General features: G+C 35.4%; 1 protein-coding gene across 8 annotated transcripts in view; it reads right to left on the bottom strand.

Annotated features, from left to right (window-relative positions):
• Nucleotides 1-305: 305 nt before the first annotated feature.
• ANO5 (anoctamin 5) overlaps nt 306-27,928 on the bottom strand; it is a 99,087-nt gene continuing 71,464 nt past the window's right edge. For 7 of the 8 annotated variants that reach the window (XM_031653385.1, XM_031653383.1, XM_031653384.1 and 4 more), the window contains 7 exons: nt 27,029-27,198; nt 26,278-26,375; nt 19,207-19,337; nt 10,611-10,816; nt 8,891-9,069; nt 7,439-7,544; nt 306-4,083 (listed from right to left, as the gene is read on the bottom strand). In XM_031653385.1, coding sequence (XP_031509245.1) covers nt 3,862-4,083; nt 7,439-7,544; nt 8,891-9,069; nt 10,611-10,816; nt 19,207-19,337; nt 26,278-26,375; nt 27,029-27,198 — 1,112 coding nt within the window. In that variant the 3' untranslated portion in view covers nt 306-3,861. The remainder of the gene's footprint in view (nt 4,084-7,438; nt 7,545-8,890; nt 9,070-10,610; nt 10,817-19,206; nt 19,338-26,277; nt 26,376-27,028; nt 27,199-27,928) is intronic. The other variant, XM_031653379.1, reaches the window with a different exon arrangement.

The raw sequence follows: 27,928 nt of genomic DNA, 5'->3' as shown, positions 1-27,928 counted from the left end.
GCAATTTTTCTTTTTGGGGGCCTCTCTGTTCACCCTTATCTTCCAAAGTAGTAAAAATAAGACAAGACAACAAAAACTACCACCTTCTCAAATTTTTCTAGATTATCCAGCTTTCTACTTAAAGGAATTTGCATTGTCAATATGCAAACATCTACATGTGCAAAAACATGTAATTTCATGAGTTAAACATGTTTTATATATATATATATATTTTAATGTTTCTAAACAAATATGACTCAAAAAGGAATAAACTCCAAAAATATCAACATTTTACTGTAAGAACAAATTGAGTTCATGTCAAAATGTAGTTTAATATTAAGTATTACTTTATTCACTGTATAAATTTGATTCTCTTGAGATTTATGTACACATTATTTAAGACAGCTTTTCCTGCATAACTGCATATTATTTTTCCTGGAAGAAAAAAACTTGGAAGAAAGAAATGTTAAAAAGGAGCACTCATTTCCTGGGTTAACACCAGGGGACATAATCTCACACACAGGAGAGATACACCTAGTCAAACCTTAGAGGAAGATGCAAGCAAGTATCTCACACCAATTAAACCACATTATTATTTTCTTTTTAACATTCTCATCATTTTTCACATAATGCTGAAATAAAGAGAATACTGGAATTATTACACATAAAAGTAGAGGAGTCAAAATTTGTCTAGAAAAAGAATAACACAGTAGTTATACCGATTCTTTGTGGCTGACTTGTAAGCCTGACCAATGGTGCTTTTTGCAATGCTATTTTTCTTCATAACATTCTTAGTTATATAACAACTATTAACAATTTTAAAAAAATATGAGAGTTTCTTTCAAAATAATAGATTCCCTTTTGAATGATTGTTACAGATTTCTCACCTTCAACTGGAGTCAATCAACAGAGATCCATACCTACTCATAGCGCCCAACGCTAAAAAATCACTTTGGAATCTAAGTTTTATTTTGACACATGATAGTTGTCACATTGAAATTTTCTTTAGCTTTTCTGTCGCTTTAATTAGGTGTCTTTGTTAAGAGATATACCTCTTATCAACAGCAGCTGGGCCAAGCTTCCTCGGAACAGCTCTTTCCTCCAAAGAAACACACACAGGATTCATAAGGAAATAATTCTTTCCTCCCTTCTACTCTTTCTCATCTCCCGTCACCTTCATCTGTCCTCCTCTCCCTTCTCCTATTCTTTGATAACTTGCAGAATGGCTTGGTTAAAAGAAGAATATTAAAGCTAAGAAGTGTCAAAAGACACAGCAAAAGTAAGACAGCATTTCATTTAAGTAAAACATTCCTTCTTAATGGATTCCTCTAAAATAAACGTTTTGAAGTAGATTTTACTTCCTGTGTGCAAAGGAAAATTGTTCAAGGCAAGGATGAAAGAGGGCATTTGAAAAGAGTTAAGTATTGTTTTGGCTTTGGCACTTAAAAGTTTATTTCACATAAAATCTCAAATGTTCCCTAGAACATTCTGAATACAAAACAAAACAAAACTATGCACTTGGTCAGCGGATATAATCACCTGCCATGCTGGTAATTATCAACTTATAGGTGGTGGTTGGGCTCTCTTAATGCAGCCCTCCTATTAAAACCAATGGTTTAATTAGATGAGACACATCTATCTGAATTGGTTTGGCTCCTGATTTTGGTTAGCACGCTTTCAGGAAAGTGAGGAATACCTGTATTTCATTTTTAAACCTGAAAAACAAAGATAAACTTCTTGGTAAGAAATTTAAAGGTGAATAAAAAATATCAGTCCATAACATTTCAAAAGGAAAATATCTATCAATCATGGGAATTATTTACTCATCTTAAAAATAATTTCTTTCCTTGCTGTTTTCTCCATACACTTCCAGAAACCCAAAATTTAGTTGGTATATTTTAAAATTGCAGGGTACAGATATCTTTGTGAATTAAATTTGTCTTTATTTATCATACAGTCTAGCTCTATGAATACTTTTAAGGTTTAAAAATTAAAGTTTATATTCAAGAAACCAGTTTCCATACTCTTTCTTATTTTTATCAGCACCCAGGAAGGAAGCAATATGAGCTGTGTGCACTCTACACTGTAGCAATGGAGAATTTGATTTGACATGCCAAAAATCCTGCATTGGTGGCAGATATCATGGTAACTCTGACTCTACATATGAAATCATCTTTCAATAATGAGATCATTTCAAATTACTCAAAAATATTCATAAAGTCTACTCAGTGGATGACAAATCAGTACCGGGCATTAGTCCCAGTCCAAACTGGGGTGACTGTCTCATAGTTTATAAAATCCATAATCCCCAGTTCTATATGCTTACTATTGATCAGTAGTTAATACCATCTGCCATATATTTAATACTGGCAGTACCACAATAATTTATTAGCATTAGATAATGAAATGTTAGTTTAAAATATTGTGATAAAATTTCTTATGTGTGTGATTATAAAACAATATTCTTTTGGAGGTGAATTATAATTTGAAACTAGAGATTCAAATACTACATAACTTGACTGTGTCACTCTAGTGCTAATAATTATTTATATAGATATGTGTGTGTATAGATACACAAATTTATATATACTTGGTTTTTTTTTTTTAAGTGAAAAAAGAACAAGGATTTTTGTGCATGTAACACAAGCCTAAATTTGAGAGGAATACTTCAACAAACATTTTTACCCCTTAGATTATTAAGTCTATGAACTCATTCTTAGTTGGTTGATTCACTTTTGGTGTTCAAGTCTGTGGTTGCTGTTATACTGACAATTTCTTTAAGACAAGCTTACATTTAAGATGTTACATCACATCAAATCACTAACTAACAACATGACTTCTTCTGTGTCAGAGGTATTGGAACAAGGCACTGAGCATTGTATAAGATGACACATCAATAGAAAAGATTGTAAACTTATTAAAAGATTTGCAATTATTTTAAAGCAAAGAAATGTTTATCATAAACAACTTGTACCTAACTTATACAAACAGGCTTCATGATGTGAAACTGGCATTCCAGAAGAAAAGTGATTTTTAAGAAATTTAGCAATTTTCTAGATTAAAATCCACAAATTAATCAATATACATTGTCTTGCATCCATTAACTACTAAGAAAACACATTTACTTCTCTATTGTATCTTTGCTTGAGAACCTGAAGCAATCTAACAGCTTCATAATGTTGTTTTCCAGATAAGATCAGTCTTGAAACTATTATGACCAAATTATTATCTCTAAGAACCAAGTTGTTTTATGTTGAAACCCAAAATTCCAGTCTCGAGAAAAGGAATTCTGCATTTACTGGGAAGAACTATCTGGGATTCTGATTGTAGTTGAATGTGTCAGGAATAAACCTCTGCTATGATCCATTAACACTTTAATGTGTGAGTTTTCTTATGTCATCTGATCTTGGCAATTCATTTGCACATTTTAAAATGATAGGATATACAGGGCTCAGTCAGCCTCTTTGATCCCTTTCTTTTTGCCCCAACATTTTTCTTACTGGGGAAGGAGGTATCAAATAACCCAAGAGAAGACCATAAAAATAAACAGATGCACTGGAAAGTGATGGGACAGCCCAAGGCCAGTGTTTCTTACTAAACTGCAAGACTTCATAATATCCCAGTATTCTGATTCTACCTGCACTTTCAACAGTCATTTACAGCACCTCAGAAAACATTTGGAGAGGGCCCAGTCAATGAAGCAGAGAAGTAGTACATTTCCAACATCACAAAGTTGGCCTCTATAAAAGTGTATAAAAACTTTGAGTTTAAAAAAAAAGGGGGGGGGGGGTAAAATTGACACATGGCTTCTGACCTCTGGCCCTAAACCCAGAGGAAAAAGTGAAGTAAGGCAGACCACCTGCTGCTTCCTCATTATGCTGATTAGATTGTTGATTTAGCCAGCTGTGCTTTGTTTTCCTCAATCATGACATGCTTGGCAAATTCATTAGAATTAATTCCCAAGTTCTCTTTTAATTTGTTGAGCTCAAAATCATGGAGAATCTTGATAGTCATTAACTTTTCTCGCTTGATTCTCTCCACAACATCTTTTGGAACATCAGGTATCATCCAGGCCAGCAAAAATTTAACTAAAAACACAACATGCTAGAGGAAATACAAAGGAAAGATTAGACGCTATTAGAAGTGTCACATGTTCAGCAGAAAGTCTTTAAAAATCATTTCACTTATTTAAAAAACTGCTCAACATATGAGGTAGAAAGGCAAGCAAGAAGATATGGTCCCTGTCCTAGAACTTTCATACAAAGATCAACATTAAACAAATAAATATATACTTAAATATGTAACTAGCAATATTCCAGTTGAACATGATTATTGAATATACTCTTTATCACTGCTCCTTCCTGAAAAGCTGATAAAATATTTATAAAGGAATTCGATATAAAGGAATTAGACTCAAAAGATTGAAAAAGGCTAGCAAACTTGCAAATGATGATGTGGTGACTGACAGTGGAAACCAAAAAGACAAAAGCCAATTTTGTTTTAGATTGTCAGAAAAGTTCAGGAAAGAAGGCAATAAGGACTTTTGAAGGTATTAGTGTGAGCTGGAGTTGAAAACAAGAGGATTAGATAAAAATTCGCATAAGGAGCACTTGAATTTTTGGAGCCTTTCTCCCATCTGTATCCAGGTATTCTTTTACTCCATACTACACCCTGGAAGCAGCTGAAGAGTTTATTTTCTGCAGAAATTATACCAGAAAGCTGTGAATCCAGGGGCACCAGACACAGTGGATGTATGAAAACATATTGAAAAAAAAAAATGTAAAAACAGTGAAATTCAGCACGATGAACTGTGAGATACTTAGTCCCCTCTGCGTTGCTCAAGTCTTAGAACACAGGCAGCCACAAAATATCTCAATAGGCAGATTTAAAGAGTTTTCTCTGGGAAAAGTAACTACTCTGTAAAAGCAGAACTGTGGATGTCAAAATTTTGTAAGGATCCAATGAAAATGTCAGCTCACTACCTTATCAACCCACGGTGAAACCCACCAAGTGACACCACTCCTGTATGCACAAAATACTTAAAGTCAGCTTTTCACTGCCACACTCTTAAACATGAGCAGAACCACCCAATACGTAGGAAAGTCTCTGACATGGAAAAAAAAAAAAAAAAGAACCAGATATAAGGAAAGGAGTAAAAGAAAAAAAGTAGAATTTTTAAAAAGATATTAATCCAGGTTTTCATAGAGGAGAAAACAAATAATTAGAATTTCAAACTAGAAAGTGTAAATTTGAGTAACAGCAGTTCCAGAGAGACAGCACAAAGAAAGAAAAAAATTTATCAAAGAAATTATGCCAGCAAATTGTCTCAACTTGATGGGTAAGTACGTTTTTAGATCTAAGGGGCTCAATGAGTGTTTAAAACAATGAATGTTGACAAATAGCAAAGAACCACCTTGTGAAGCTTCATAAAAATGGGGCTAATGAGAGAATCCTAAAACCGTATTGATTTTAAAAATAGTTAATACACAAAGACTGGGGAGTCAGAATAGTATTGCATTTTGTAGCAATACTGGAAGCTGAATGAAAATGAAACAATGTCTTCAAAACTTCAGGAATACCAAAATAATGTTGATTAAAATTTTTTCAAGAAAACAACTTTTAATTATAAATTCTATTCCAAATAATCACATGTAAGGAAAGAAAAGAAATTTTCAATATTCAATTCCTCAAAAATGGACAGCCCATAATTTTTCCTCAGATATTACTGGAAGATGTGCTTCACCAAAATAAGCTAGAAAACCAAAAATGGGAGAAACATAGATTGCAGAAAATATAGTCTCCAATAGAAGACAAGATGAAGAGAAGTCCCAGGATGATGCTTGGTTGGAGCCTGCAATTATTATAAAAAATTAATACAAATAATAAATAAATTAAAACAAAAGAATTCCTGAACTAATGTACTGGCTGAAAGGTGATCTAAACTTCTGATGCAAAATGTTGGAATGAAAGACTGATAAATTCATAAAGAACTAAGAGACAGAGGGAGAAAAGAAAAGCAATATTATAATAAAAGAAATATGTTCAGAATGTAAGACAGGAAACAGATGTGACTAATATTTATAAAGTCATAATTTATAAACCCTGACTATTGTATTTATATAAAATATCTTACTCAAAACTGATGGACAGAAATATTTCAGAATTGAGATTAAATATCAAAAATATGTAATTTAGTGTATAAACAGCAGGGTCTCAGGTGGCACTCTGTATCAAACACTTAAATATTTCTGCAGCAAAGTAAATGAAGAGTCACTCTAAAAATAATAAATAAAGGCTATCAAAAGCCTTAAATTAGATCATATATTGCTGCTAAATAAGTTATCAAAATACTTCCTCTTTCCTGAGGTTTTGAATTTCAGAATAAGACAAAAAAAAATGCTTTAATTATTGAGCAGTAGGAGAAAGAGAAAGTTTTTTTTTCCCTTCTCTCTTTCTCTCTGTGTGGGTGTGTGTGTGAGAGATCTGCCAAAGTAGAATGTCAGTAATTGATACCTAAAACTAAAAAATAAAAATATATAACTGCGAAATCATGTTCTTTTGCCATACAAGGGTAACTACTAGAAGAGTGAGTTAAAAAAGTTGAGATGTTTACTTTGGATATTAGAATTTTAGGGTAGGCAGGAATATTATGTACGATTGCTCTTTTGTTTTTTTTGCCATGCAGAACGATTTGATTTTTAAAATTACATGTGAAACCTTGATAACAATAAAAATAAATTAAACAGAAACTGGTTGGAATGGCATGCTCTCGGGTTAGGATTGTCTTTTATTGGGGTTTATCCAGGGTGAAAAAGTGCCTTTATTTTACTTTTCTCTCCCTGATCGGCCTTCTTGCCATATGATTTGTATCACTCAATTTGAAACTTTGTCCAATACTGCCTCTGTATTGGTTACCTTTTCTTCCATGCCTTATCTCTATAATTACACTAGATATTCCACAAGAGAGGAAGCATAAAAATAATAGATAGAGTACAAACTTGGGAGTGAGGCACATTTGGCATTGAGACCCAGCATTAATGTTAGTTAACGTTAAGCCAGCTACTTATTTTTGCTGAATCTCAGATTCCTTTTTCAAAGGTGAGCGATAAGGTCTAATTTACAATGTTGTTACGATTTAATACTGCCTCTGGAACTAGTAAATAATAGGTACTCCGTAAAATCCGTGCGTTATTTCCCCTTTTCCTGACTTCAAGGGAAAAAGACCGTATTTGTTTTCCTTTCCTTTTCTGTCCCCATGACATGTTCAACAGCAATAAGTGAGTAATAGGCAATCCATTGTACTGAAAATATCCCTAAGGTTCTTTTTATGACAACAAATACAATACTTCCTTCAAGACAATTTATTGAGATATTGCTAACTTTCTGATGAGAGGTTACCTTTGGAAATACCTGCCTAAAGAGAGGAGAGTAACTGGAATGAAAGTTAAGAACAGCTTACTTCCATAACAATGATGAAGGTCATCTTGGCAGCAAGGACATGCCAGAATTGCATATTATGAAAATATTTATTCTCATCATCAGGAGGATATCTGTAATCTCTGTACCTGAAAAGTGGAAGTAAATGCAAAAAAAAAAAAAAAAAAGTTATAGCTTCAACTAGAGAAACCTAATATAATTTCTTATTATTTCTCTTAACAGACCTGTCTAGCTGATCAGAAAAATCAGGTCAAAGTTAATTGATATTATGAAACATTTATCTTTCTTGTTCACATAAAGTCAGGGTATATGCTACTTACATGCAAAATAGACCTAAGAAGAAACACACAAGTGAAACTTCTCTCTTGCCCTTCAAAGACAAGCTTCTCAAATAAGTTATTCAAAATTTGCTGCTTCCACTTCCTCTTTTCCCACTCCTTAACACTCCCAATCCTTTCCTTCTCTCCTATCCTTAAATTGCAGGTATATATTAATCCTTTGATTTGACTTTCAAAAATAAGAATATTATAGGCCACTTCTATCTTCTTGAAACTCTATTTTCTCTTGGCTGTTCTGATATTGTATTGCTTTGTTTTTCCTAACACAATTCTGAAATTTTCTTAATGTCCAACTTTGTGTGTTCATTCTCTTCTATAAAGTCACTGGATACTGGTCTTACTGAAATAGTTAGTCCAGCTAGTGGGTAATCACATCTAGAAATCTGACACCGCTGGCCATGCTCTTAAACACATTAGGCTATGATTTCATTATACTCAAATATGTAATATAGCAATATAATAATGTCTGCTTGTCTTGCAATATTTTGCTCTTTTTTTTTTTTGGAGTCTCAAATGAAACAGCTGGTTTAAATTAAGGGGCCTTGATAAGCATATGTGTGTGTGTGTGTGTGTGTGTGTGTGTGTCTTTAAATTGTATGGTTAAAAGATCCCAGAGTACATGATACACTGAGTGTAAAAACAGTAGGTTCACATATGCAATTTTATATTCCCTATACAGAATAAAACCTTTTAGCAGGATAGGTGGTGAACTAATCATATTATTATATCATAGTATTATATTGTTATTTCTCTCTCACACACTCTCTTTTCTGAGGACACAGATAAATTCAAGTAAGTTAAATGTATATACAATATGACAATGTTGTATGATCTATAGATTATTGCAGCTTTGGACTAAGGGGCACTTGTTGGTGACAAACCCTTTTGATAAATTAGAAAGTAAGAAAAAATTTTAAATTAATGTTATCTTTACCCATAATCTCTTAGTTTTTGCCATTTTACCTTTTCAAATCTGAATCATGCAATGTGTGAATTCTAGAATGGATACAATTTATTTATACAGGATTTTTGTTGCCCTAAGAAAATCCTTTATATTGTAAGACATAAAGGTAATAGATAACTTAAGAAATACACTTAAAGGATAAAACTAAAACCTAAACAAACAAACAAATCACCTGCAAGTGATGAAGTCTCGTTTTTCCGAAGGTGCAGTGTGGTTTGGAAAATCAGCTATCAGGAATACTGACAGGCTATTATTCACATATCCTTTCATAGGCTGTGTGGCATTTGTTGAGTAAGCATAGTAGTAAACTAGACGGGGAATGATGTCCGACGTAAATGCAACAATAAAGGCCTGAAGAATAAAAAAAGAGGAAGATCGTGGGCTGCCAATTTAGTTTTAATAATGTCTGACTTGTACATCTCTCAGTACCATAAATTGTACAGATGCAAAATAATTAAATACTATTACAAATCATAGTAATATGCAAGTCTTTGTCCTGAAACACAAAACAGCTTATTTACAGTGTGTGATCAGTATTCCAGGATTTCATAGCTACAAAGTGGCTAAGTAGAGAGTCAGACCAAAATGTATCTGTCTCCAAGAACCATGTTCTTTCCATCAAGCCTTGCTATTTCTTATTGTTTAACAGCACAGTTCTACTATCCTTAACCAAATTCACTTTCTTAGACTAACCCAATGAGGTAGGACTGCAGGGTATGGTGTGGGGTGTGTGTGTGTGTGTGTGTGTGTGTGTGTAAGAGATTAACAGGAAAGGAATGAAGAAACTGAATATCATGTGTTTGCAAATTTCTCACAGTTCAGTGCAATTAATTTCAGTACTTGATTCCACAGAAATGATATTTTCCCATCCTTTCCTAAGTTCCAGAATAGTATAAATAGCATATTTATTTTAGGTTAGATATGTCAATTAAAAACCACCTGGCTCTGGCACCTATATTTTTAGTGCTATGCTTTAAAAATTCCATTGTAATTTCTATGGCTAATGGTCCATTCGGGCTTTCTATTACTTAGTGAATAGATCTGACATTTTGCTTTCTAAACAAGTGGTCATTTCAAATATATTTCAAAATATATTGGAGTAAATTGGTACACAACAGTCTCTCATACTTTTTTTTCCAGAGTTTTACTTACTTTGTCTAGCTCTTGATTTACTTAGCAATTATGTCACTTTTTGTTTTCTAATTTATTTCTGATTACATCTTTATTCTTTTTTACTACTTTCTATCAATTTGATTTACAATTTTTGATAGTGTCTTAAGTTATATACTCAGCTCATTTTCCAGTCTTCTTTTAATAATTAAAAATGCATGGCAATGGAGTTTTCTGTAATAGTGGTTTTGGCTCATTCCTATAAGCTTTCATTTAAATTAAGCTCTATGATTTCAATTTTGTTTTCTCTTATATGAATCCTACTTAAAAGTATTAGATTTTCTTTTTTTATTATCTTATTATCAACTTCAATTTGTAAAGTATATTGTAAGTTAAAATGCATTGTAAAAGTTATACTTTTGGAAATTTTTCTTACATTTTAAGTGTTTCATAAACATAACAGGTAAATGTACATTCTCTGTAGTATACAAATACAAAAATAATCATTTTTTAATTATTTTATCCAAACACATTATACTGTTACTTATTTTCTGTCTACTTTGTCACATGCTGTGAAACTGTGTCATTGTTCTTGTATTTCTAAGAGTTAGCATGACATCGGTTTTTCTATATTGGTCAGTGCTTAACAGTTATTTTGGGAACTTTTAGCTTTATAAAGTATCACCATGATGAAATCAATGTAAAGATTAAGCATCATTCGCATCTCCCCGTGCCCCTCAAAATGAAATACAAAGTCACCCCACTGAAATAGGTCCACTTACATTAGTTGCAACAGAAAGGACAGCCATTCCATAAAGAATGTCTTGCCAAACACCTATGCTATGAGCTTTAGAAGCTACAGTTCTCCTGTATTGAGTGGTAAGTTTCCAGGCATCCACTCGAATCTCTACAATATTATTTATGAGAGCAAGAAGAGGAGCCAAAGGAAAAGAGGCCACAAATAGTGTAACAAATCCAAATTGAATAACTGTAGAGAAAAGAAAAAGGCATGAAGTCATTATTGTGAAGGAGAAAGACAAGAACACCCTGTCCAAATCCTGCTACTTCCTTCATTTTGGAGTGATCCACACGAATATGACAATTCAGGCTTCCGTCTGTCTCTCCAATCCCTCCTCTCCACAGGGGACTTACCTGCTTGCTAGAACTGGAAGAAAGAAACTGGGTATGCATGGTTGAGTTCCTTCTTTGCTCTTCCATTAGAAACATGTTTGTTAGAACAAAATCTACTTCTCTTTGCCTTTTATTATGGGCTAAGTTTAGGTTTATGCTTGTCTAGTCTTTACATTTGTATTAGCAATTTAGTGAGGTAACCAAGTTTTTCAATCTTGCTAGCCCATCTACTTTTATGTATGTATGTATGTATGTATTTATTTTTTATTATACTTTAAGTTCTAGGGTACATATGCAAAACATGAAGGTTTGTTACATATGTATACATGTGCCACGTTGGTGTGCTGCACCCATTAACTCGTCATTTACATTAGGTTTATCTCCTAATGCTATCCCTCCCCTCGCCCCCTACCCCATGACAGGCCCCGGTGTGTGATGTTCCTCTTCTTGTGTCCAAGTGTTCTCATTGTTCAGTTCCCACCTATGATTGAGAACATGCAGTGTTTGGTTTTCTGTTCTTGCGATAGTTTGCTGAGAATGATGATTTCCAGCTGCATCCATGTTCCTAAAAAGGACACGAACTCATCCTTTTTTATGACTGCATAGTACTCCATGGCGTATATGTGTCACATTTTCTTAATCCAGTCTGTCATTGATGGACATTTGGGTCGGTTCCAAGTCTGCTATTGTGAATAGTGCCGTAATAAACATATGTGTGCATGTGTCTTTATAGCAGCATGATTTATAATCCTTTGGGTATATACCCAGTAGTGGGATGGCTGGGTCAAATGGTATTTCTAGTTCTAGATCCTTGAGGACTAGTCATGCTGTCTTCCACAATGGTTAAACTAGTTTACAATCCCACCAACAGTGTAAAAGTGTTCCTATTTCTCTACACCCTCTCCAGCACCTGTTGTTTCCTGACTTTTTAAAGATCGTCATTCTAACTGGCATGGTATGGTATTTCATTGTGGTTTTGATTTGCATTTCTCTGATGGTGAGTGATGATGAGCATTTTTTTATGTGTCTGTTGGCTGCATAAATGTCTTCTTTTGAGAAGTGTCTGTTCATATCCTTCACCCACTTTTTCATGGGGTTGTTTTTTTCTTGTAAATTTGTTTGAGTTCTTTGTAGGTTCTGGATATTAGCCCTTTGTCAGATGAGTAGATTGTAAAAATTTGCTCCCATTCTGTAGGTTGCCTGTTCACTCTGATGGTAGTTTCTTTTGCTGTGCAGAAACTCTTTAGTTTAATTAGATCCCATTTGTCAGTTTTGACTTTTGTTGCCATTGCTTTTGGTGTTTTAGACATGAAGTCCTTGCCCATACCTATGTCCTGAATGGTATTGCCTAGGTTTTATTCTAGGGTTTTTATGGTTTTAGGTCTAACATTTACGTCTCTAATCCATTTTGAATTAATTTTTGTACAAGGTGTAAAGAAGGGATCCAGTTTCAGCTTTCTACATATGGCTAGCCAGTTTTCCCAGCACCATTTATTAAATAGAGAATCCTTTTCCCATTTCTCATTTTTGTCAAGTCTGTCAAAGATCAGATGGTTGTAGATGTGTGGTATTATTTCTGAGGGCTCTGTTCTGTTCCATTGGTCTCTATCTCTGTTTTGGTACCAGTACCATGCTGGTTTGGTTACTGCAGCCTCGTAGTATAGTTTGAAGTCAGGTAGCGTGATGCCTCCAGCTTTGTTTTTTTGGCTTAGGATTGTCTTAGCAATGTGGGCTCTTTTTTGGTTCCATATGAACTTTAAAGTAGTTTTTTCCAATTCTGTGAAGAAAGGCATTGGTAGCTTAATAAGGATGGCATTGAATCTACAAATTACCTTGGGCAGTATGGCCATTTTCACGATGTTGATTCTTTTTATCCATGAGCATGGAATGTTCTTCCATTTGTTTGTGTCCTCTTTTATTTCGTTGAGCGGTGGTTTGTAGTTCTCCTTGAAGAGGTCTTTCACATCCCTTGTAAGTTGGATTCCTAGGTATTTTATTCTATTTGAAGCAATTGTGTATGGGAGTTCACTCATGATTTGACCCTCTGTTTGTTATTGGTGTATAAGAATGCTTATGATTTTTGCACATTCATTTTGTATCCTGAGACTTTGCTGAAGTTGCTTATCAGCTTAAGGAGATTTTGGGCTGAGACAATGGGGTTTGCTAAATATACAATCATGCCATCTGCAAACAGGGACAATTTGACTTCCTCTTTTCCTAATTGAATACCCTATATTTCTAACTTTCTCACACCTGATTGCTTGCCCTGTAGAACTTCGAACACTTGGAGGCAGGAGTGGTGAGGGGCATCCTATCTTGTACCAGTTTTCAAAGGGAATGCCCCAGTTTTGCCCATTCTGGTATGATATTGGCTGTGGGTTTTGTCATAAATAGCTCTTATTATTTTGAGATATGTTCCATCAATATTGAATTTATTGAGTTTTTAGCATGAAGGGCTGTGAATTTTGTCAAAGGCCTTTTCTGCATCGGCCAGGATAATCATGTATTTGTCTTTGGTTCTGTTTTATATGCTGGATTACGTTTGTTAGTTTGTGTATGTTAGACCAGCACGTTCCAGGGATGGCTACTTGATCATAGTTGGCGGACAGCTTTTGATGTACTGTATCCAGTTTACCAGTATTTTGTAAGTTTTTTGATGTTCATCAGGGATGGTCTAAAATTCTCTTTGTTATGTCTGAGCTTTGAGGGTATCCTTCAGGATGATGGCCTCTAAAGTGAGTTAGGGAGGATTCCATAACCACCAATCCAGTTGGAATAGTTTCCAGAAGAGATGGTACCAGCTCCTCCGCCTTTTCTAGTGGGTTCCAGTTGTGAATCCATCTGGTCCTGGAAATTTTTTGGTTGGTAGGCTATTAATTATTGCCTCAATTTCAGAGCCTGTTATTGGTCTATTCAGGGATTAATCTTCTTCATGGTTTAGTCTTTGCAGAGTGTATGTGTCCAGGAATTTATCCATTTCTCCTAGGTTTTTTAGTTTATTTGTGTAGAGGTGTTTATAGTATTCTCTGATGGTAGTTTGTATTTCCGTGGGATCAGTGGTGATATCCCCTTTATCATTTTTTTATTGTGTCTATTTGATTCTTCTCTCATTTCTTCTTTATTAGTCTTGCTAGTGGTCTATCAATTTTGTTGATCTTTTCAAACAACCAGCTCCTGGATTCACTGATTTTTTTGGAGAGTTTTTTTGTCTTGATCTCCTTCAATTCTGCTCTGATCTTAGTTATTTCTTGCCTTCTGCTAGCTTTTGAATGTATTTTCTCTTGCTTCTCTAGTTCTTTTCACTGTGATGTTAGGGTGTCAATTTTAGATCTTTCCTGATTTGTGTGCATTTAGTGCTATAAATTTCCCTCTACACACTGCTTTAAATATGTCCCAGAGATTCTGGTATGTTGTATCTTTGCTCTCATTGGTTTCAAAGAGCACCTTTATTTCTGCCTTCATTTCATTATGTACCCAGTAGTCATTCAGGAGCAGGTTGTTCAGTTTCCATGTAGTTGAGTGGTTTTGAGTGAGTTCCTTAATCCTGAGTTCTAGTTTGATTGCACTGTGTTCTGAGAGACAGTTTGTTATAATTTCTGTTCTTTTACATTTGCTGAGGAGTGCTTTACTTCCAACTATGTGGTCAATTTTGGAATAAGTGCGATGTGGTGCTGAGAATAATGTATATTCTGTTGATTTGGGGAGGGGAGTTCTGTAGATGTCTATTAGGTCCACTTGGTGCAGAGTTGAGTTCAATTCCTGGATATCCTGGTTAACTTTCTGTCTTGTTGATCCATCTAATGTTGACAGTGGGGTGTTAAAGTCTCCCATTATTAATGTGTGGGAGTCTAAGTCTCTTTGTAAGTCTCTAAGGACTTGTTTTATGAATCTGGGTGCTCCTGTATTGGGTGCATATATATTTAGGATAGTTAGCTCTTCTTGTTGAATTGATCTCTTTACCATTATGTAGTGGCCTTCTTTGTCTCTTTTGATCTTTGTTGGTTTAAAGTCTGTTCTATCAGAAAGTAGGATTGCAATCTCTGCCTTTTGTTTTGTTTTGTTTTCCATTTGCTTGGTAGATCTTCCTCCATCCCTTTATTTTGAGCATATGTGTGTCTCTGCATGTGAGATGGTTTTCCTGAATACAGCACACTGATGGGTCTTGACTCTTTATCCAATTTGCCAGTCTGTGTCTTTTAATTGGACCATTTAGCCTATTTACATTTAAGGTTAATATTGTTGAATTTGATCCTGTCGTTATGATGTTAGCTGGTTATTTTGCTCATTAGTTGATGCAGTTTCTTCCTAGCATCAATGGTCTTAACAATTTGGCATGTTTTTGCACTGGCTGGTACCAGTTGTTCCTTTCCATGTTTAGTGCTTCCTTCAGGAGGTCTTGTAGGGCAGGCCTCTCAGCATTTGCTTGTCTGTAAAGGATTTTATTTCTCCTTCACTTATGAAACTTAGTTTAGCTGGATATGAATTTCTGGGTTGAAAATTCTTTTCTTTAAGAATGTTGAATATTGGCCCCCACTCTCTTCTGGCTTGTAGATTTTCTGCCGAGGGATCCGCTGTTAGTCTGATGGGTTTCCCTTTGTGGGTAACCTGATCCTTCTCTCTGGCTGCCCTTAACATTTTTTCCTTCATTTCAACTTTGGTGAATCTGACAGTTACGTGTCTTGGAGTTGCTCTTCTCGAGGAGTACCTTTGTGGCATTCTTTGTATTTCCTGAATTTGAATGTTGGCCTGCCTTACTAGGTTGGGGAAGTTCTCCTGGATAATATCCTGCAGAGTGTTTTCCAACTTGGTTCCATTCTCCCCATCACTTTCAGGTACACCAATCAGATGTAGATTTGGCCTTTTCACATAGTCCCATATTTCTTGGAAGCTTTGTTCATTACTCTTTTTTCTCTAAACTTCTCTTCTCACTTCATTTCATTCATTCATTTCATTCATTTGATCTTCAATCACTGATACCCTTTCTTCCCATTGAAACAATTGGTTACTGAAGCTTGTGCATTCATCACGTAGTTCTCATGCCATGGTTTTCAGCTCCATCACGTCATTTAAGGACTTTTCCACACATTGGTTATTCTAGTTAGCCATTCATCTAATCTTTTTTCAAAGTTTTTAGCTTCTTTGTGATGGGTTCGAACTTCCTCCTTTAGCTTGGAGAAGTTTGATCGTCTGAAGCCTTCTTCTCTCAACTTGCCAAAGTCATTCTCTGATCAGCTTTGTTTCATTGCTGGCGAGCAGCTACATTCCTTTGCAGGTGGTGTGGGGGGCACTCTGATTTTTAGTATTTTCAGCTTTTCTGCTCTGTTTTTTTCCCATCTTTGTGGTTTTATCTACCTTTGGTCTTTGATGATGGTGACATACAGATAGGGTTCTGGTAAGGATGTCCTTTCTGTTTGTTAATTTTCCTTCTAACAGTCAGTACCCTCAGCTGTAGGTCTGCTGGAGTTTGCCGGAGGTCCATTCCAGACCTTGTTTGCCTGGGTATCAGTAGCGAAGGCTGCAGAACAGTGAATATTGCTGAACAGCAAATGTTGCTTCCTGACTGTTCCTCTGGAAGCTTCGTCTCAGAGGGGTTCCCAGCCATGTGAGGTCTGCCCCTACTGAGGGGTGCCTCCCAGTTAGACTACTCGGGGGTCAGGGACCCAGTTGAGGAGGCGATCTGTCTCAGATCTCAAACTCCGTGCTGGGAGAACCACTACTCTCTTCAAAGCTGTCAGACAGGGTCATTTAAATCTACAGAGGTTTCTGCTGCCTTTTGTTTGGCTATGCCTTGTCCTCAAAGGTGGAGTATACAGTGGCAGGTAGGCCTCCTTGAGCTGTGGTGGGCTCCACCCAGTTCAAGCTTCCTGGCCACTTTGTTTACCCCTCAAGCCTCAGCAATGGTGGGCACCCCTCCCCTAGCCTCGCTGCCATCTTGCAATTAGATCACAGACTGCTGTGCTAGCAATGAGGGAGACTCAGTGGGCATGGGACTCTCTGAGCCAGGCACAGGATATAATCTCCTAGTGTGCCGTTTGCTAAGACCCTTGGAAAAGCACAGTATTAGGGTGGGAGTGACCTGATTTTCCAGGTGTTGTGTGTCATGGTTTCCTTTGGCTAGGAAAGGGAATTCCCTGACCCCTTGCACTTCCCAGGTGAGGTGATGTCTCACCCTGCTTCACCTCTCGCTCGGTGGGCTGCTCTCATTGTCCTGCACCCACTGTCCAACACGCCCCAGTGAGATGAACCCTGTACCTCAGTTGGAAATGCAGAAATCACCTGTCTTCTGCTTCGCTCATGCTGGGAGCTGTCGCCTGGAGCTGTTCCTATTCTGCCATCTTAGATTCAATCTACTTTTTGAGATCAGGCATAATGACTGATTCATTTGTATATTCCCAGCAGCCATCTGGGTGTGTGTGTGTGTGTATGTGTGTGTGTGTGTGCTGGAAATGGAAATATACATCTTCTAGAATAAGAAATTTGTTAAGGTCTTGATTCTCCTTACTATCATGACATCTTTCTAAATAAGTTTTATTCTCTGTCTTCATCAAGACTCAATGGAGGATCACATCTGTGTAAGTTAGCTTATCCCCACACTTTTATTCTTTTGTTTACAACAATGTTTTGGGTAAAAGAACCCATGCAACTAACAGCCCAAGCTTCCCAAATGATTGAAGAAAAAAAATAAAAAGCCATTTAATGGAAATGGCTTTCCATTAAAGGAGAAAATAAAAAAAATTCCATTATTCTTCCATTTTTAAATGTTTCAAATGTTTCTGGAATTTAGTTTCTCTCATCTGACTGAATCGGTCTTGTTATCAAGTGAAAAAAGTACATATTAATTTCCTTTTTTCCCTGCTTTCTCTACCTAACCTACGAGGTAGAAAATGAAGAGGAAGTATTATGTAGAAGCAACACGAACTTTCTAGGTTCACATCTAATATCTCTACCTAAAATCTTTGTGGTCCATAAAAATCTTATTAAACTATGCAAGTTTCAGAATCCACAACAATAAAATGTGTAGAATAATGAATACTCTGCAAAATTGTTTCAAAATCAGAGATAATATATAAAGTTTTCAGAATAAATTAATTATGTCTTAGTAAGTGGTAAACAATCTTAAGAAACCTTTGTTTCAACTTTTTAATGTCAGTAATAATCTCTGATGCAGGTATGTGCAAACTCATTTGAAACTTACACAATTAATTAAAAATTATAGCCTCATCACCTTATAAAGCAAAGATTATCTGAGCTTACAAAGAGTTGTATAAAATAGATTCTATTTGTCCTAAATTTATATTTCAATCCATGTGTCACATAAATGTATTGCACTGGAGAAGCATGAAGAATTTTGGATCATCTCATACATTCTACCATGGTTTTACAGGCTCTTGAAAGGTAAGAAAATTTTTTTCTTGGCAGGGCACTGGGGCTTACACCTGTAATCCCAGCATTTTGGGAGGCCAAGGTGGGCGAATCATGAGGTCAGGAGATCGAGACCATTTCCTGAAGCAGGAGAATCGCTTGAACACAGGAGGCAGAGGCTGCAGTGAGCTGAGATCGGGCTGCTGCACTCCAGCCTGGGTGACAGAGCGAGACTCTTTCTCAAACAAACAAACAAACAAACAGTTTCCTTAATTCTATGAGAGAAACAGAGAAAGTTGCTTGAGATAAAACACTCTGAGCAGACCATATAAACAGTTCCCGGAAAAATCTCTCTGAAAGTTGCTCCTCAAGAGTCTCTTCTCTATTCAAACCTTGCAATGTTTTGGATGTTTCTTGTGTTCAGCTTGTATTTCCCTTACATAATCACTTTTAGCCTTACTTTTAGCCTCACAGAAAGGACATACACTAACTGCAAGTCAAACTCTGGAAATTTTTCCGAGCAACTTATTTTGTCTTTGAGCTGTCACTGAGGCAAAGAAATGGAGAAATAGCCATCAAAGCGAATTTGAGATGGGTGTTAAAAAACGACTCTTACTTGATTTGGTTCAACAATATTAACATTCAATTAACAGGAATTATGTCTCTGAGATTAGTGTTTTGAAACTAAACTTTATTCCACAGTCTGTTTGATGGAACAGGGAAATAGGGAACAAATTTTCTTTATATCCCTCCACTTATCGTTTTTGCCAGTCAGCCAGTGATTTATTGAACACCTACCACGTGCAAGGCAGAAAGAAATATCAGGAGCTGAAAAACCACTCATTCATGCCGACTCTATGTTTCAGAACAGTGGTTAAAAATTACCTGTTTCTAAGTACTCATAGAAAAGCCCAAGGGGTCCAAAACTTTCAAGGTCATGATCCTGCTCCCATCGACTATACAGCTTCTCAGAGTTTGTCCGAGCTTTTCGGCGTCTCCACCAATTCAAAGCCAAGCTGTTGGAAATGATAAAAGTTAATATATGAAATGTAACTAACAAGAAAACGATCAGAGAATCAGAGTGTTAGATCTGGAACCTAGCAGAAATTAGAGATTGAGAAACTTAAGATCACAGAGCAAAGGGAAATGACTCCAGCCAAAGCGCAAATCAAAATCTAGTGTTCTTTTCATGATACATGCAGAAGTCAAGAGTTCTTTATTAGGGTGATCGAGAAAATAAGACAATCTTTACTCTGTTCAGAGAAATATATTCACTCAGAGACAGCATGGCTAAGGAATAAGTGGAGGAGAGGGTTATCACTAAAAACCACTTACTAATCCTGATGCTGTCATGATGCTCGGAAGAAAATTCAAACAAATATGAAATTGATTATAATAGGAAATGACTTAAATAATGTGAAAATAAATACAATAACATTAAACAAAATTTTAACCAACTGTATTCCATGCTATATAAAAAGATGATATATCTTGAGAATGTATTACTTTTTTATAAAAGAGAGTTTTAAAAAAGAAAATAAAATTAGCAAATCAATAAATATATTACATTGACTGGTTTGAGGTGAAAAATATAAAATCATCTCAATTGATGCAGAAAAATGTATTTGATGTATTAAAACCTACTTAGGAAAGAAAAGTACAAACAGAAAAAAAAATTATTTCAGTCTTATCAGAAATATCTACTAAAATCCTAGGGCAAACTTTTCCTTCCTTCCTTCCTTCCTTCCTTCCTTCCTTCCTCTTTTCTTTCTTTCTCTTCCTCCCTTCCTTCCTTCCTCTTTCTTTTTCCTTCTTTTCTTTCTTTTTCTTTTTCTTTCTCTTTCTTTCCCTTCCTTCATTCCTTCCTTTTCCTTCCCTTCCCCTTCCCTCCCTTCCCTTCCCTTCCCTCCCTTCCTTCCTTCCTTCCTTCCTCCCTCCCTCCCTTCTTCTCACTCTCTCTCTTTCTCTCTCTCCTTTTATCTTCCTCTATGTCTGTCTCCTTTATTTCTTTCTTTTTTGAGACAGGGTCTCACTCTGCCACTCAGGCTGGAGTGCAGTAGTGCAATCACAGCTCACTGCAGCCTTGACCTTTTCTCCTGCCTCCACCTCTCAAGTAGCTGGGACTAAAGGCATGTGCCTTCATGCCTGGCTAATTTTTAAATTTTATTCTGTATGATGGGGTCTCATTTTGTTGCCCAGGCTGGTCTTGAACTCCTGGGCTCAAGCGATCCTCCCTCCTCAACCTCCCAAAGTGTTGGGATTACAGGCATGAGCCAATGCACCAGGCTGCAAACATCATTCATAATAGGGAAAAGTCTGAAGCATTCACTTTAGAATCAAGAACAAAATAAGAATTTGCATGATCACATTCAAGATTACTGGAGATCTTAGGCGTAAAATAAAATAAGAAAGGCAAAATCATTGGAAATAAAGGAGAAATCTGTGATTATTAACAGTGATGTGATTGAATAGAAAACCCAAGTGAAGTCAGACAAAATAATTAGAAATAATATTAGGATTTATTAATATATTTCATTCCTCTATACCCACAACACACAAGTAGAAAACATATATATTTTTTAAAATATATCATTTACAATAGCAAATAAAAACTACCTAGAAATTGATGTGACAAAAGATTTATAAGACCTATATGTAGAAGTTTAAAATATTTATTAGAATTCATTAAAGTCCATTTTAAGTGTTCACGAGTAAGAAGGCTTGGTATTATTTTTAAAAATTCAATGGTTTATATTGAAACAATTAAAATATAATTTCAATGAAAAAGCCAAATTATTTTTCCATGTAAAATCTGACAAGATGTTTATAAAATTTATATAGATTGATAAAAGACCAAGAATAGCCAAGACAGTTCTACAGATAAAAAATAAGTTGATAAATGTTGCCCCACAAGATATCAAGACTTAGAAAACTGTATTAATTAAGAGACTGTAGTACTGTATTCACAACAGCAAAGACATGGAATCAACCTAAATGTCCATCAGTGGTAGAGTAGATAATGAAAATGTGGTACACATACACCATGGAATGCTAGGCATCCATAGAAAAGAACAAGATAAGATCATGTTCTTGGCAGGAACATGGATGGAGCTGGAGGCCATTATCCTTAGCAAACTAATGCAAGAACAGAAAACCAAATACCACATGCTCTCACTTATAAGTGAGAGTCAAATGATGAAAACACATGGACACATAGAGGGGAACAGCACACACTGGGGCCTATCAGAAGGTGGAGTGTGGGAAGAGGGAGAGGATCAGGAAGAATAATTATTGGGTATTAGATTTAATACCTGGATGATAAAATAATCTATACAACAAACCCCCATGACACAAGTTACTTGTGTAACAAACCTGCACATATACCTCTGAACTTAACAGTTAAAAAAAGAGAGAGATTGCTGTACTGGTACAGGGATAAACAAATCTTGGGATAGAATGGAAAACTTGAAATAGCCTTGCACTTGGTATAATTGTAGACAGTATTTATATGGCATGTAGATAGTGTTTATATGGCATGTGGATAGTGTTTATATGGCATAAAAAGTATTGTAGATAATATTGTATGTAGATGAATAGTATTCTAGATGATGGAGCACAGGAAAAAGGAACTTTTCAATAAATGGTAATATAAGGGTTTATACAATATATAGTTTATAGATATATATACACATATATGTACAAAATAGACTTGTATCTCATATCAAACATAAAAATCCTGTCCATATGTATTTAGAATTTGAAAGTGAAAAACAATAATGTTAGAATGTATAAAAAATTTAGAAGTAAGTATATGAGAATATCTTTGTATATGTCTGTGTGTTTCCATATAACTTTTTATCAGTACATCTGTATATCCAGTATTTTGCCCAGAACCTTACTTTTGGCATAACTTTAACAGATATAGGAAATAATAATGAAAATGTCTTACAATCCCGGGTAGGAAAATATTTCTTAAACAATTGTTTAAAAATGCTAACCCACAAAATAAAAGACTGATAAATTCTACCATATTAAAGTTATGTAATTTTGTTCATCTAAAGCAATAGTTTCCAACTGGGAGTAATTTTGCCCACAATGACACAATTGCACTCTCTGAGGATATTTTGGTTGTCCCAACTGGAGAGGGATGGGTTACTGGCATCTAGTGGATAGAGTCCAAAGATGCTGTTAAACATCTTACAATGCAAAGGATAACCCGTACCCCACAGCTAAGAATTATATCAATAATTCTGTGGTTGTGACACTGTGACCTAAACATACTATTAAAAAATAAAAAGATGACAGTTATCTTAGAATAAAATGTTTTCAACATATACAACCAAAAAAGAAGCAAATAAACAAAAACCAGTAACCAGAGGTTTAAAAGTATTCATAGAAATAAATTGAAAAAAAGATTGACAAGTAGGAAAATGGTTAAACAACATGAACAAGCATTTAATCGAAAAGGAAACAAATATGGCCAAAAATGCTTATTCGTGTTGTTAATCAGAAAAAATTATACTAAAATGAGATATCATTTATAGCCTCCAGTTGACAAAAATTAATAAGACAGTATGAAGTACTATAGCAAATGTGGATTAAGAGGAACATTTATATATTGCTTATACTCAAGCTAAAACACAAAGAGGAAAAATGAATGATGTAAAGAGGAAAAAGCACCTGTGATTTCTGAGACACTATCAAACAGATGAGCATACTGTAACTGAAGTCACAGTGGAAAAGAGATCATCCAGTTCAAGAAAGAGAACATGGCTAGAAATTTCGGAAGCTCTTTCATGTGCTTCATTCCATTTATAAATTCTTCAATCCCCACGTCCATAGCCATTATCTTAAATTTTATAATAATCACTTCCTTGCTTTTTTAAAAACTAGTTTTGTCTATGATCCATTTTGAGTACATTTATGAATGAGGTGTAAGTTTCACATAGCTTTTTATTATTTTGCACATGGGATGTCCAATTGTTCCAACATCATTTACAAAAAAGGCTACTCTTTCATCAATGAATTGTTTTTGCACCTGTCTTAAATTAAATGGTCCTGTTTGGCTAGAGCACAAATTTCTGCAATAGCTGTTTCTACAATCTCTACTCCGTTCCACTGGTTTAAATAACTATCCCTTCACCAACCCTACATTGTCTTGATTAATGTAGTTTTTAGTAAGCGTTCAAATTGAGTAGGGTATTTCTTACAGCTTTATTCTTCTTTTATCATACTTCTTTGGGTTATTTTAGTTAATTGGCCTTCTATATACATTTTAGAATCCACTTGTCTATACCTATAAAAATTCTGCTGATATTTTGATCATAGCAACAATAAAGCGATATATCAATTTGGGGATAATTGACCACCAACATGATATTTCTCACCATTTATATAGTTTTAAAATTTCTTTAAGATTTTATAGTTCTCCCTACACAAATTCTATATGATTTTGGATTCTACAAAATTATTTCATTTGTTTGGAGCTAACAAATTCTGTGCTAACCAATGTTTCTTCCATCCTGTACTTTCACTTTGTGATCTCCTTTTGCTTAAGAAAATCTTTCAGTAGTTCCTTCCATGACAATCTATACATGCAAACTCTCCTAGTCTTTTCATGTCTAAAAATGTCTATTTTACCAGCACTGTAAATAATAGTTAACCTGGTTCTAGAAATCAAAAGGGAACATTATTTTCACTGAGAACCTTGAAAATACTATCTTTTGGCATCTAATGCTATTGATGAGAAGCTGATGATAGTATAGACGACATTCATTTGAATAAAGTTAATCTTTTTCATTTAAGATTTTTAAAGATTGTCGGTTTATCTTTGGTGTTCTGTAGTTTCACCATAATGAATCAGGGTGTGAACTGAATTATATTGTCTTGAATTGAATTCTAGTATCTTGATTCATACTCAGAATTTGTTTCCATTTCTGAAACTTGTGTTTTTCCTCATTTTTGAAAAATGTTCAGCAATTACCTATTCAAATATTTTTTTCCTTCACCATTCACTCAATTACCTTTTTCTGGAACTACTAGTAGATTAATGTGGAAGTCTCTTAATCTAACATACCCTTATTTTATTTTTATTAAATGTCATATATTTGTTACACTGTATAAGGTAGGTATTTCTCACTATTATTTTCCAATTCACTAATACATTCTTCAAACATGTCCAGGCTGGAATTGTACTCTGGAATTTTCTCATCTATTGTATTCATTATTTAAAGTATAATTTTTCACGTATGTGCAATTGCTTCCATTTCATATTTACTTATTCTTATTTCATTTCTGTCCATTTTTATTTATTTCCTTATCTGTTTTAATGACAGTATCACCTTCCTTTATGTTGTTAGTATTATCAACATCATTTTTTAAGGGCTTTGCTAGAATATTCTAGTTAGATATATCAGCTGGAGTAAGTTCGCTTTCTAATAATTGATTTTGTTCACAGCCTTTGTAGCATTAAATATTATCACATTTTGAAATTCTGGTTATTAGGAAAGCTCGGGGTTTTTGTTGTTAATTTTTTTTTTTTTTTTCTTTTACCTCCCCTGTCTTTTGTCTCTCTCCCTCTCTGTGCATATGTATCCCTCATCTTCTGTTTGGTTTAGGTATTGCCTCCATTCAGTCCTCCGGGTTCTCAATCTAGAGCTAGAACTTAAAATAAAAGTTTGGGGGCCAGGCACTGTGGCTCACACGTGTAATCCCAGCACTTTGGGAGGCTGAGGCAGGTGGATCACCTGAGGCCAGGAGTTCCAGACCAGCCTGGTCAACATGGTGAAACCCTGTCTATACTAAAATTACAAAAACTTAGCTGGGTGTGGTGATGTGTGCCTGTAATCCCAGCTACTCAGGAGGCTGAGGCAGGAAAATTGCTTGGACCCAGGAGGCGGAGGTTGCAGTGAGCTGAGATTGCACCATTGCACTCTAGTGTGGGCGACACAGTGTGACTCTGTCTCAAAAAAAAAAAAAAAGGTTTGGCTATTTCCCTTATGGATGTGGTATATCTAAGTATGAAACTAGAAGGTTAGGCTCACATTTATTGCCATTTGTGAGGATAAGTCCGTGCTCTTCTTTTGTTAGTACTTGAAATAGAGCCCTGAGTGGCACTATGAAATTGTGTATATATTGGAGGTGGGAAGGTGCAGGGACGGTGTTTTCAATCTTCTTTCATGAGTGAGAATAAACCCAGTCTCTGGCTTCAAGTGCAGTTAAACTGGATGAGCCGCTGTATTAAGTGGAGCACTTTTACTCCACTTTATATTGCATACCAAGCCCCGGCACAGTCATTTCCTAACTAGGAGCCGTGCAGGATCGTAGACTTATGATTTTATAATTCTTTCTCTTTTTATCCATGACAATGTCCATCCACTATTTGAGATAAATTGTCAGTTTAGTTTTCTCTTTTTATAATGTATTCATTATTGCTGTGTTTTGATCAGAGAGCAATCTTTCATGTATTGACCTGAAAGTCTCCATCATTTCATTTACAATCTATTTTTGTCTAGATTGCATGACACATGGATATTTTTACAAAGTTCACCTTTTAGTAATATCCAGAAATAATACACAGCGTGTAGAATAAACTGCAGAGGATATAGCATTTAGATGTCCCAGTGAAATCTTCACAGGAGAGAAAAGTAACAAAAATGAACATTTAAAAGATTGTATTCATAACATTATATTGTACCTCATAAATACAGATAATTATTATTTGTGAAATAAATTTTTAAAACCTTGCCAGCCATGGAACCAAAATAAATAAATAAATAAAAATAAGAGTTTACATTACCTTAATGCAACCTTCACTGTTGATTAAAAATAAAGCTTTCTTTTGGCTTAAACATTTTCTAACAAAGGCATCATGATAATCAAAAAATTCCATCTTGTTCCAGAGGAAATCTCTCATGGTTACTTAAATCAAATAAAAAGCTTGTAAGTCATACATACGGATAAATGGCTTCTTTAATGTTTCCAAAAATCTGTTTTCCGGTCATTATAATGGTCAGTTGCGTTGTCAATTCTATAAGACAGCCTCCAGGATCACACTAGTCAGAAGCAAGACGGGAGAAAACAGAATTGAATGATCAAAAAGATGGAAATTTGCAACATCTAAAGGAAACCCTAAACCATAAGATTAGAATCTCGAGGTTTTGGTTGGAAGGGTTAAGAGATATTTAGTCCAATAGCTCCAAACCTGATCACAGACCAGTGCCGGGCTAGCTGCATTAGATTCATCTGTGAACTGTGTTAAAAAACACAGATTTCTGGATCTCATTCTTAGAAAATTCTAAGTCTTTATATCTGGGTTAGGGTTGGGAGTTGTTATATCTTCCATTCTCCAAAATTTGGAAACCATGGATCTGTTCTAACTCTACTACCTATAGTAGAACCATTTCTACAGAAAGTAATCAGTCTTCCCTTGCAGGAAATTTTTAGGAATAAAGACTTTATGTCATTTTATGTCTCATATTTTACTGCCAAACCATAGGCAAAATGTAACTTCTTGCTCAAAAATAAACTGAGACGTTTATCAAATGACAGGATTCATCTGTAAACAATACTCTCTATGGATACAGTCAGTGTCTAGGTATCTTTTGTAATTTTTTAGCATGCAAATCAGTGCTTGGCACACAGAAAGTGGTTAATACTGAGGTATTGAAGCTACACACCTCACCTCACCTCTGAAGGAAATTCTTACCTCTTCACTTCTCCACTTATCAAATAAATACGTGTATTTTCCGGGATAGCCTACGAACTTCCCTTTAAAGAAAGCTACGTAGAAGCAGGATGAGTAAAAATTTACAAACTGAAACAGGAACATTTTCAAGGTAAGACTGCTCTCATACTCCTGGTATGTTCGAGGAATTTCTATTAAGTAAAAAAAAAAAAAAAAAAAAAAAAATCGTTCAGTGCATCTTCTTATTTTTCCTTGAACTTCGTACTCCCTGGGACAAGTGAACATCAAGTAACTACAGATTTGTGTTAGATTTTCTGTTATACACTTTGTATTAAACTAACCACTGGAAAAGCCTAGGAAGCTGTTATTACCACAGTCAGAGAGACAGCATTCTTGTCTTGGAGTTACACAGAATTTGAAATTCAAACCCAGATGATATGGTCTGGCACTCTGTCCCAAGCAAAATCTCATGTCAAATTGTAATTCCCACGTGTCAAGGGAGGGACCTGGTGGGAGGACATTGAATCATGGGGGTGGTTTCCCCCATGCTGTTCTCTTGGTGTTGAGTGAATTCTCAAGAGAGCTCATGGTTTTATTTATTTATTTATTTTTGAGATGGAATCTCACTGTGTCACCCAGGTGGAGTGCAGTGGTGCGATCTTGGCACACTGGAACCTCCGCCTCCCAGGTTCAAACAATTCTCCTGCCTCATCCTCCTGAGTAACTGGGACTACAGACGTGTGCCACCACGTCTGGCTAATTTTTTTGTATTTTTAGTAGAGACAGGGTTTCACCATGTTGGCCAGGCTGGTCTCAAACTCCTGACTTTGTGATCCGCCCCCCTCGGCCTCCCAAAGGGCTGGGATTACAGGTATGAGCCACTACACCCGGCCAATTGAGAGCTAATGGTTTGAAGGTGTG

The sequence above is a fragment of the Papio anubis genome, chromosome 12, assembly GCF_008728515.1.
Source record: "Papio anubis isolate 15944 chromosome 12, Panubis1.0, whole genome shotgun sequence".
Lineage (NCBI taxonomy): Eukaryota > Metazoa > Chordata > Mammalia > Primates > Cercopithecidae > Papio > Papio anubis.
The sequence above is the reverse complement of the archived record's forward strand: the minus strand, read 5'-3'. Positions and strand labels throughout refer to the sequence as shown.